At 44.7% G+C, this 11,548-nt stretch overlaps 1 protein-coding gene across 1 annotated transcript; it reads right to left on the bottom strand.

Annotated features, from left to right (window-relative positions):
• Positions 1–864: 864 nt before the first annotated feature.
• On the bottom strand, positions 865–11,480 carry LOC143013832 (serine/threonine-protein kinase WNK4-like). Its single transcript, XM_076167520.1, has 24 exons — positions 11,295–11,480; positions 10,601–11,146; positions 10,083–10,255; positions 9,556–9,776; positions 9,079–9,236; positions 8,872–8,960; positions 8,359–8,578; positions 7,784–8,020; positions 7,492–7,636; positions 6,120–6,298; positions 5,506–5,579; positions 5,262–5,397; positions 4,880–4,996; positions 4,553–4,711; positions 4,366–4,402; positions 4,171–4,290; positions 3,488–3,990; positions 3,187–3,226; positions 3,000–3,115; positions 2,552–2,609; positions 2,056–2,464; positions 1,646–1,851; positions 1,316–1,404; positions 865–1,081 (listed from the first exon to the last, which is right to left on the bottom strand). Exons 2-24 carry the CDS (start codon positions 11,024–11,026, stop codon positions 1,016–1,018), a joined length of 3,978 nt encoding a protein of 1,325 aa, XP_076023635.1. The 5' UTR covers positions 11,027–11,146; positions 11,295–11,480; the 3' UTR covers positions 865–1,015.
• Positions 11,481–11,548: the final 68 nt, after the last annotated feature.

The raw sequence follows: 11,548 nt of genomic DNA, 5'->3' as shown, positions 1-11,548 counted from the left end.
AATCACCGAAACAAAGCAAGCTCATTCCACGTAAAACAACAAAGAAAAAAATAATTTGGTTTGTGTCCTCAAACTACAGTATTTCTACACGCAAATCCTGCTGAATGAAAATTTAAATAAGAGCTCACTTTTATGATCAAGCTATTAAAAATGAGTTCAGAAAGAAAAGATTGTTGGAGAGAAAGAGAGAGATCACATCCAAAATTATTTCCTTTATTAAAGTGAAACAAAGTGTTATGGTCTGTGTTTGATTGATCACATCACACCATTAAATCAATCAAAATGAAGCATCAAATGTTTTCATTAAATACAACAGTCATTAAAAGCTTCGTCAATAAGGATGAATTCATTCAATTGTGAGATTGGTTTGTTATATGAATGAATGATGCCAGATGTTACATAGAACTAAACTGGACAGATGTGAGACTCCATCTGGTGATTTGTGTTATGTATTTCAGTCTTCACGTCTGGAGATGCCTGATGGCCTCCGGTCAAAGTCTGGACAGACACCCTTCTTTTAGTGGAAAGTAAAAGGTTCAGGCACCAAATGTTCATCATCCTGTTTGAAGTGAAAGGACGAATGTGTTGCTCTTTAAATTAATTTCTCCTAACAACAACAAGCTTTTGCTGAATCTGACGCAAATGTGCATGAAAACGTTTCTGAAGCACAGAAATCTGAGTGACTCATTCCATTCAACATCTGAAACAAAGCAAAGTATTTCAAAAAGAAAATGTCTTCAAACCAATCGACTGGATTCATCTAAATAGTAAAAACGTTGAAACATTTTCAGATGATCAAAGTGCAGCTCAGTGCTGAATGGATCAAAATATAAACTTAGTCCATGATGATGAGGAGGAGGAGTATTTCTGCAGGTTGAGTGAAGCGTGTGTGTGTGTGTGTGTGTGTGTGTGCGTGTGTGTGTGTGTGAGAGAGAGAGAGAGAGAGAGAGAGAGAGAGAGAGAGAGAGAGAGAGAGAGAGAGAGAGAGTCAGTCTTTCATCATCATTGATTTTGTTTATGTATGCTGATTGGAGGAGAGTGGAGTGGAACAGAAAGATTCTGGCATGGACCCGTCAGCTCGCTGGATAAAGAAGCAGATCAGTGACATCACGTGACAAAAAGAAGACAAGACAGGAAAACACACACTCTCCAGACCGACCAATCACGATTCTGTCTGCCTCCTGAGTTAGGGATATAAAACTCATAACTTAATATAGCATTAGTTTATATGGTATTCTATTTGTATTGGAAATGGATTAGTCCAATATTTGTACAATTTGCAATTGACACAGTACAGTTACAGAAACATGCTCACCATGTGACTGTGTTCAGGGGCAAAGGTCACACCCTTTCCTGACCTCTCCAGAGATCCACTGCTGCTGTTGTTGATGGAGGTCCTGATACCTGACCCACACATACATTACATTACATTACAGTCGTTTAGCAGACGCTTTTATCCAAAGCGACTTCCAATAAGTGCGTTCAACATAGGTGGGCAAAAGAACTTCAGGTCACAAGAAAGACACACACACACACAAACACAAAACACAACAAAATGTCGACCCACCTGCATGGCGCATTCCTCTTAGAATGCCTTTATTGTTTTTCTACGAAGCAGTACAACAAAATTAAATTTAAAAGTTACCAGTAGGGGGCACTATATCCAATCTTTGCAGGCTGGTTTTGCGAAAGGGGGGGTGGTTTCCGGTCTTGGACAGTCGTCGTCGGCGTTGGTTGAGCATTGCAGCCGGTGAGACGATACCTGGGGGTGGGACTTTACCCATCCTCCCGTACAACTCCTCAATCTCTCTCTTCTGAATGGTTTGCATGTTCTGCACCTCGGACAGGTGTCTGTGAGAGGGGGCGGGGTCAGATAGACAAACTTCATGCTTCCTTACGGACTTACAACCATTCTTCAGAAAAATGGGCAAAGTTAAGAATCCCTCATTATTTACATTACGTCTCAAGTTGTGAAACAATCTGATGCTGATGGATAACTTGAAGACAACAGGCCTGCTGGTGTCTCTGACTAGAGGACGTCATAGTGCGATGTACCTCTCACGTAGTTCCTGTAGCTCCTCCCACAAGTCTTCATGGTCGCTGTCAGAGTCGTCTGAGCTAATTAAGACCGAATGGCTCAACGCTTGGCTGAAACTGCTGCCTGCTGGCCCCTCCCACACACTGACACGCCTCAGACCCACTGACCTCCTCCTCTCTTCCTCTCTTCCTCCCAGGCATCCTCTAAGGTTGTCATGGTGACCCAGAAAGTTTCCTGTTAGGTGACTCACAGTGTTGATGCTGATCTGTTCTTCAGTACTGCTCTTTATTTGGCTCTCCAGAGAAGGAGGGAGTGAGTGAGCAAGGGGTGTGGCCTGGCGGTGTGGACGAGGGTTCGGCCGACAGATGGCGAGAATTTCTTTAGTTGGTGTTATCTGGAAACGGCCAACTGTGGAAACAGTTTTAGCTACAGAGAGAGAGAGAGGGAGAGAGAGAATTGAGGGAGAGAGACACACAGCAGAGACAGACAGAAAGACAGACAGGAATGGCTTACTCTCTGACAAGGGGGACACTTTTGGTGACATGGCAGGTTGAGAGACCAGGGAGGAAACCTGTTGAGGAAAAAATTAAGGAATGAAAAATAAAATCATCATCAACAACACTATCAGAACAGCATCCTCACCATCATCATCCTCACCATTATCATCATCCTCACCATCATTCTCACCATTATCATCATCATCCTCATCCTCACCATCTTCCTCACCAGCATCATCATCCTCACCATTATCATCACCCTCACCATCATCATCATTCTCACCATCATCATCCTCACCATCATCATCATCATCCTCAACATCATCATCATCCTCACCATCACAATAAGGTGAAAACAAGATTTTAAGTTTTTATTTGATTGGTTGTTTTTTGTCTATCAAATGTTGTACATTTCACGATCAATCAATCAATCTATAACACTTCTGTGCTTGTGTCTATCTCACTGTGCTGTTTGGAGGAACTGAGGAAGAAGGGCAGGTGATGGAAGAAGAGCTCAAAGAATCACAAAGATCTCCATCAGAACTGGGAGTACTGGGCAGACTGGTGCTGCTGGTCCAAGCTGTGGAGTCACATTATGTTGAAGAAGTGACAAATCTCTTGCAATGTTATGTGGAAATAACATGATCTTACCATGAGGGGGCAGAGCAGAGCCTTTCTTTAGCAGCATTGGCTGAAAAATAGAAAGAAAGAAAGAAAGAAAGAAAGAAAGAAAGAAAGAAAGAAAGAAACAAAGAAAAGAAAGAAACAAAGAAGGGATATGCGAGTGACTAAATGAACAAATAATACATGAATGAATGAATCTGCTGACCATCAATCTTCAAACCACTGAACTTTCCCACTTGTGGAATTTAAAACATTTTATTGGTGGTTACAGAGAAAATCCCTGCTCTCTTTCTGATCCCAGCCCAAGTCTGCCCCCCAACCCTCCTACCTGTGTTGTGTCCATTGTGCACGGCAGCACCCCCTGATGGAATTTGGCCTGTGCATTGGTTAGGCTAGCTGAGGAGCTGGAGACTGACATCACTGGTGCTGAGGAGAAGCTGTGACTCTGGGGGCGGAGCTTAGGGGTGAGGAGTGGCGACGCTGGTGGAGATAGTGGGCCCTGAGGGACAGGTAAAGCTGGAGAACCCTGCTGGTGAGCGTGAAAGCCCTGGTTTGAGGTCGCAGTGGAGGGCATGAAAGAATGGGCCACACACATGGCCAAAGATAGCACATTGGCCAGAGAGAAAAGGGGCTCGTCAGGAGATGGCCAATGAGGAGGGGGTGAGGAGGAGGAGGTGGTGTGAAGGCTTGTGTTGCTGAGGGCCTGGGGAAGGCCATGAGCACTTTGTGCAGAGGTGTAGGGAGAGAGAGGAGGGGAGGGGAGGAGATACTGAACAGGGGGGGGGAGTTGTGAGACTGGAAGACCTGAGTCTGACAGGAAGTGGGCGGAGCCTAAGAGAGAGAAACAAAGACTGTGACAGACTCACATGCATGTTAAATTGATTGATTAATTGATTAATATCAGTCACAGTGAGTATCAGTAAAAGTGAGTGAGTATACATTTCCTATATATATATTTACACAACAGTGACAAACTCTAAATTATAATTGTGTGTGTGTGTGTGTGTGTACCTGTTGAGGTGTGGAAGGACTGAGACCTCAGGGACCTGACAGTGGGAGTGGCTTCAGGATCAATGTAATCAATGTAGAAGTCTCCACTCTTAGGTGACGGAGAATCAACATCTGCATAATCTGAGATAAAATCAACCAATCAATCATTTAATCAATCAGTTGTCCAGCTGTCCTTAACTGTCTGTCCATCCTTACCAGGCAGGGAGGATGAGGAGAACGTTCTGGAGAGACTCTGGATAGAGTGTGACAGAAAAAGTGAAAATCAAATCAAATTAGTTTAGTTAATTTGTTGAGCCCGATATCACATCCAACGTTTGCAAAGGGTTAGGGGTGCAGGCCCCCCCCCCAACACACACACGCACTAACAGTTGCTGACTCTCACCTGGGGCTCTTCTGAGGCTGACAGATGTAACAGCCTCTCAGCATTGGCTGCTGTGGTTGGCTGTTGTGGATGCATCATGCACTCAACCCTTTTGATGATGTCACATATGCGGAAGATGAAGCTTTCCTGCTCAGTCGGCAGGATGAAGTCTCTGTGGACCTGCACACACAAACACACACACCACAAGTTATCGAGACTTTTGTTTTTATTTAAGAGGCCACAAGAGGCAGATTATCCTTGTACCAGTTTCATATAGTTTCATAGAGAGCTTTGATGTTGTGGGTCTGTGAAGCCCTTTGAGAGTTATGATGTTTGTTTTGTCCTTACCATAACAGAAGCAATGTCTTCAGGATTGTCTCCATCTAGGTCAAACTTGAATGTCACCATCTTACTGTTGTGAGTCTGCAGCTGACACTCCACCACCCTGTCCCCCACATCTGACAGCTACACACACACACACACGCACACACACACACACACACACACACACAAAACATACACCTTTTCATACTTAAATAGATCATGAGATTTTTCTGATCATCTCAAAGACAGACATGCCTAAAGGCAGACAGAGCTACAGAGCGTCACACAGAAGGTACAAGAACAGACAAGAGAGCAGCGAGACAGACAGAAATGCACAAAGAGACAGACCAGCACAGAGACAGACAGCCAGAGAGACCAACAGACAGACAGGCAGACAAGGTTTCACCCCTGTGATTCGGAGGCGGGCCTTTGCTCTTCTCCTGAACTGTTTGGTTGGTGGTCGTTTGGTTTCTTCCTTTTTGCCTCTGTCTGACTGGCCATCATAGCTGTCACTCAAGCTTGAGGTCACATCAGAGGCGTAGCTGGAGAGGAAGTAATGAGACATAACAAGGTGAAAAGGTTATACCCAGAGTGTGTGTGTGTGTGTGTGTGTGTGTGTGTGTGTGTGTGTGTGTGTGTGTGTGAATTACCTATCAACAGGGGAAATAAATCCACTGACTGATTCTGATAATGGTCGCTCAGCATTATGGGAAACAGCAATGCTCTGGAGAGGAGAGACACAAATGATGGTGTGTGTATGTGTACGGAGCAGAATGTCTCTGTTCTTACACACCTCGCCTTGCTCAGTGTAAAGGTGATGTACACAGTGGGGACACATGGATCCTCCTCCTCTTCATGCTCCACCCACTCTCATTCCTTAAGTGTCCCTGGAACATCAAACTTGTCTTTACGCTACAGGAGTGCAGTTTCAGCCAGTACAGAAGTGTCTAACCCTAACTCAACCCTAACCCAAGTGTCAGACACCTAGGAGGTTAAACTTTACTTTCTGGAAGACACTAAGTACTCTATCTCTTTGGTTTTTGATTAATGTACATTTTTCACCATTATTTTAAACATCTCCTTTATACTTGAAGTTATAAAACATGACAAGACAATTGGTGAGAACATTACTCCAACATGCTAATGTAACAACAACAATCTATTGAGATCCAACCAGGATTTAGATGAGCAGGATACGTGCTGATGTTTAGGGTGTAAAATGCCTGGCCGTCTGCCTGCCTGTCTGTCTGTCTGTCAGACTTACCGAGGGGAAGCAGAGCACAGGAAGGGGCGGGGTCTCGGCTACAAGTGTGGTTGGATGACTCAGAGCCTGATGATGAGGGATTTCTTGAGTAGATGAAGACAGTTTAGCCGGTTCAGTGACAGAAGGGACCTTGGCTTCAACATGCTGAGTGATATCACTGCTGTCCATATGTCCGTCTGCTGTCATGGCAACATGATATGGTTAATTTCTCCAACTGAGACTCTGCACAGACACACAAATGTGTGCAGGTGTACAAAGATGTATATGTGTGTAGACTTTATCTGTTTGCATATTTATTTGTTTGTGTACATGCGTGAATGAAACAGGATCATCAGTTTAAAATCGTTAAGTCTGAATTGCTGAAAACACACTAAATGTGTGTGTGTGTGTGTGTGTGTGTGTGTGTGTGTGTGTGAGAGAGAGAGACAGAGAGACAGAGAGAGAGGGGGGGGGGGGGGGGGGGTTATACATAAAAACAAACCTAAACTAACAGAGTAATGATGAAGATCCATCAGGCTAAAATGAAATCCTTTAGGTGGTGCGACGCCCAGGTGGTACCTGATAAGACATGGGAGGGGCCAGGCCTACACTGGACTCTGGACCATGTTCCAGGCAAGACCTCATTCTAGACTACTAACCTGCTTCATTCTGAGAGTGAAGCAGCAAAATCTCTGTGACATCAGCTTGATAAGGGAAATCAGAGAATCTGTTAACAAGTCTGGTGTGTGGTAGCCTCCCATCAGGGCCTTCATGGGTGTTAGATATAAAACCTACATCTATTCATGGGCTACTTAACTGTGACCACAACATTAGTGCCAGGAGACAGAAGGACACCAAAACTTTTGACAGCTTAAAGACATAAAAGTCCAGGTCCCTTTCAACCTCTGCTAGGGTAAAGCCACCACATGCACATGTCCACTGTGCCAGACAAGAGGATCCCTGGAGCACAACCCAAGCTGCTTCATGACCTGGTGATGACTGCAAAGCATCACCCAGAGCAAGCAAGGCAGTCCAGAGAGGCCTGCCATTGCCTGACTCAAGGCAAGGAGAAGCCACTGGGTTACAGTGACCACATTCAGATGTAGATGGAGGATGGTGGTCTGAAGAGGGCTGCATAGTAACCACGCCATCAGTGACATCATAGAGGTCGCAGGTTGTCATCAAAGTGGTTGTGAATTGAACCGTGGGGCCTTATCGCCCTGCCTGGTTTCAGTTGGGTCGGGGTGTCTGATGATCCCCTGCAGGACCATCACTGCTGATGTGTTCAAGTGGTATCAAGACGTGCTTGAGAGAACCTGTTCTTGTGTGTGCATGTGTATTAATTATTTTTGTGTGTCTGTGTTTCTATGTGTGTGTGTGTGTGTTCTCTTACATATAGCAGAGGAGTGGGATGTGTGTTTTGTTTCCCCCTCTTTCCTGATGATGCTGCTGATCCCAGAATCCACTTGGGTCTCTTTTGACAGTGACATCATGCTTCCTGTGGGCGGGGCCTGTGTGCAGGTGGAGTCGGGTGATTCCTGATAAAGTTTCAGTCTATCAGTAAAGGTTTTTCATTCATACTTATTTCATTCATTACTGATAAAAAAAAATCGGGAAACAGGAACACACAGGTGCTCAGAAACGAATGCCGACTCATAATTCAGTCCAGCTTTGACTTTGTTTACCTGATTTGTCAGTTTGCTAGCAGTGAGAGTGGGAACATCAGGAACCTTAGGCTCAGCTCCTTCATTGACAGAGTTAGGCTCAGCCTGCTCCTGTTTGACAGCTTCACTCCTGCGTGTGAGCGATTCCTCCACCATGCAGCGCTGCTTCTCCCGCTGGCGCTTTACCACTGTGACCCGATGTCTGATCGCCTTAGCAACCAATTTAAAATCAGCTTCACAAATAAAACCCAACACAACCTGAGAGAGAAAGAGAGACAGAATGTTTTCAGTTCTCTTTATCAGAAGAACAAATGAGTTCTTCAGAAGAAAGAGTCTCTCATGGCGACGAAGACTTAATCATGCGTCCATATAAGGCTGAACTCATCCACTGCCTGATAAAAGGGAAACCTGCAGTCACTGCTCAGGGTCCAATTCAACTCAATTAAATTCAACTTTATTTATCTAGCACCAAATCACAACTGTGAGATTCATGTGATCATTTTATAGATTCCTAATATTTTATTTATAGAGTCTTTCACTTTTTAATTTAAAAACAACAACGTTACAAAATGCCAGCTGTTATGATGTTATGATACCATTTCCTGTGCCACCTCCTCAGGTACATCTTTGGAGAGTTCAAACAGGAACTCGATGGCGTCGTTGTCTTTGTATTTTCCGTGCAACTTCTTGTTGTCATCCATCCTCAGCCACAGTTTGAGCGCCAGCTTTGTGCCGTCGTCATCCTCAGCCAGATCTACATGCACGCCCAGCTGCTCCTGGAAGAAGTGGTGATCAAGCAGCTCCTGAACTGTGAACCTGCAGGATCAGCACACACACCCAAAGCAGAGCGATGACACCTTTCATGCATTTTGACACTGATGCAGATGATGCTTTATTTTCAAATGTCTTTCTTTTATACTTAAATATATAAATAAATATATATTATTATTATATTAAATATAACTGTTTTTCCATATTACACGCATAAGCCAAACTAAAATGTAGGACTGTGTCTTAAATTCAAGATTATTTCAGGTTTTATAGTTTGTTCTGTCAGGGTCACATCAGGGTCATATTAGGGTCATATTAGGGTCAGGTCAGGATCGTACCTCTCATTGCTGTCTGTACAGATGCAACCCTCGATTATTTCCTTCAACTCAGGGACCTTTACTTTGAAAAAACTCTCTGGCTTCACACCCTGAGGGGGCAGACAGATATACAAAGAGACAGACAGACAGACAGACAGACAGACAGTATGTTATCACTGCTACATTTGGCTGAACCTGACACACACACTCACACAGATTGGGCCTTACATTGGAGACCTTTCTGTAGATCTGTGCGGCGTTCCGACATTCGGCATATGGATATTCGGACGTTGCCATCTCCAGGATACACATGCCAAAGGCGTAGACGTCCACGGCCTCGTCGTACTTTTCCTCATACATCTCAGGAGCCATGAACTCCGGGGTTCCTGAACACACACACAGCCTGAGCTGTTAGCCACATAATAATAATTCATTTGATTTATGGGTTATGTCAAGCACTCAAGAACACCTTAGGGTTAGGGTTAGGGCTAGGGAAGTCATCGTGACTTATTGAGGTTAGAATTAGATCATCGATGTCAAGGTAACCAGGGTGTGAAGGGTTAGGGTTAGTGGCAGAGCTGTTAGGTGGAAGTTATGGGTGAAGGTGATTGATATTGCATTCATGTAAATATGCCGGTCAGGTGATATTGTTGATGTGTGCACGTGTGTGCATGCGTGTGTGTGTTTGTTTCTTTGTTTCTTTACCAATGACACTCTTGGCAAATGAGGCCTTCTTGAGTGTGGCAAGTCCCAGATCTCCGATTTTGACAGAGGCAGAGGGTCCGGTGATGAAGACATTGTCACACTTGAGGTCTCGGTGCAGGATGGGGGGGCAGCGAGAGTGCAGGAAGTGAAGCCCCTTCAGGATCTGAAAGCTCCAGCGCTGCAGCAGTTTCAGTTTCATCTGACGGAACCTGCGCAGGTACCTGTGCATGAAACACACCTGTATCATAAATAATACTTATATCATGTATATCATTTAAAAAAATACACATTTATTAGAACATCAAAATAACTAAATAAACAACATTATACCCCCCCCCCCCCCCCCCCCCCCTTGGTAATTGGTTGCATTTTAGTAGAAAATGTTTTGTTTATGTGTAAGTGGGTGTGGCCTCACAGTCCTGGAGTCCATACATCAATGCTCAGAAATGGCCAAATGGTGGTAATGTCACACAAACTAAAAACTAGAGAAGCTCATTGGTGGAGAAAACTGAAACTGAGAAAATTACGTTTTGAGCGTCCCTGATGTCATGAGCTCCGTCACCAGCACTGTACACTTGGGGCCTTTAAGCGCTGACTTCCATGAATCGTAGAAACGCACAATGTTTGGATGCTGCAGACCCTTCAGCATCTCCACCTCCTCGCTGAAACGCTGACGTTCTGATTTAGAAAGACAGTGAGTCTGCAGGAGGAAGAAGAGAGAGGAAGAGGAGGAAAAGGGAGAGAAAGAGAAAGAGGAAGACAAGGAGGTGTCACATAAGGGAGGAACAAAGTATTGAAAATGTCTTTAAGGTGGCCTGCCAGTCACCAAAGTCATCCATTCATCATCCATCATCATAGTCCATCATCCAGTCAGATAGACCTACACACACATGCACACCCTCACACACACATTCCGACCTCATGTGGACCCCAGCAGAAACGTTTGTGACGATGTGATGATGAGAGATTCAAACCAAACACATCTCCAACACCTCTTTTGTGTGTGTGTGTGTGTGTGTGTGTGTGTGTGTGTGTGTGTGTGTACCTGCAGCTCACACCAGGCCACTTCAACTGTGGTCTCTGTGTCCAGACCTCGGTACACGGTTTTGAAGGACCCTCTCCCGATCTCAATGTTGAACTTAAGGTAGCGTCCATCTGGTGATGAGGCCACCGCCTGCATGTCCTCATCCCACTCTTCCTCTTTCTCCTGCTCCCTCTTCTTCTGCCATAGGCATGCCTCCTTGTTTCCACCAGATCCTGGTGCTACCACTGTTGTTTCCTCGCCTGAATCTGAGCTGCCATCCACAACAGCTGTGGGCTTTGTTGGTGCCTCGTGTTGAGTAGAGGTCGAGGGTCCATCATTTAAAGTGATCGTGCTGACAGAACGGAGAGGGCGAAGGCTGGACTCCTCCCCCTGCTCCAGTGTGGCTTTGTAAACCACTTTATTATCAGTGGTTGAGGAGGACAGCATTGTGTTGCTCTACTCCTCCTCTTCCTCCCTGTGACTTCCTTTTGTCTGTCCTGGTCACTGCGCCTCCAGATTGTCAGTTGAAGACCTGACGCCAAAGAGCAGCCCGATCAGGTGACTCTCCTGCAGAAATAATAATGTCGATTTATTTAATTTGTACTTGTGTTCTTTCGTTTTATTGTTAATTGTTTTTGATTTGCTGGTAATCACTGTTCAATGAGTTACTTTCTTTATTTGGTCATGTACATATGTTTGAATAAAGTTTCCTTACTTTCACTCAGTCAGGTCGAAACACACTAACTGGAACCATAAAACACTTCCCACAGAGCAGACAATCAATAATCACAGGTTATCAAAGTCCAAGCAGAACGTCCAAGTCGATGAAAGACAGAAGAGAAAAAAAGAGCTAAGTTGTTCCTCCCGTGGTGTTTGTGAAGACAAGGAAGAACAAAATCATTCTGCTTCACCTTCAAGTGCCAACTGGACCATGAACACAGGAACACTGAGCCTTATCAGCTGAGAGCA

The sequence above is a fragment of the Genypterus blacodes genome, unplaced genomic scaffold (assembly GCF_046128005.1).
Source record: "Genypterus blacodes isolate CSIRO-AG114 ecotype Tasmania unplaced genomic scaffold, CSIRO-AGI_Gbla_v1 ptg000159l_1, whole genome shotgun sequence".
Lineage (NCBI taxonomy): Eukaryota > Metazoa > Chordata > Actinopteri > Ophidiiformes > Ophidiidae > Genypterus > Genypterus blacodes.
This window is presented reverse-complemented; position numbering and strand designations above follow the sequence as displayed.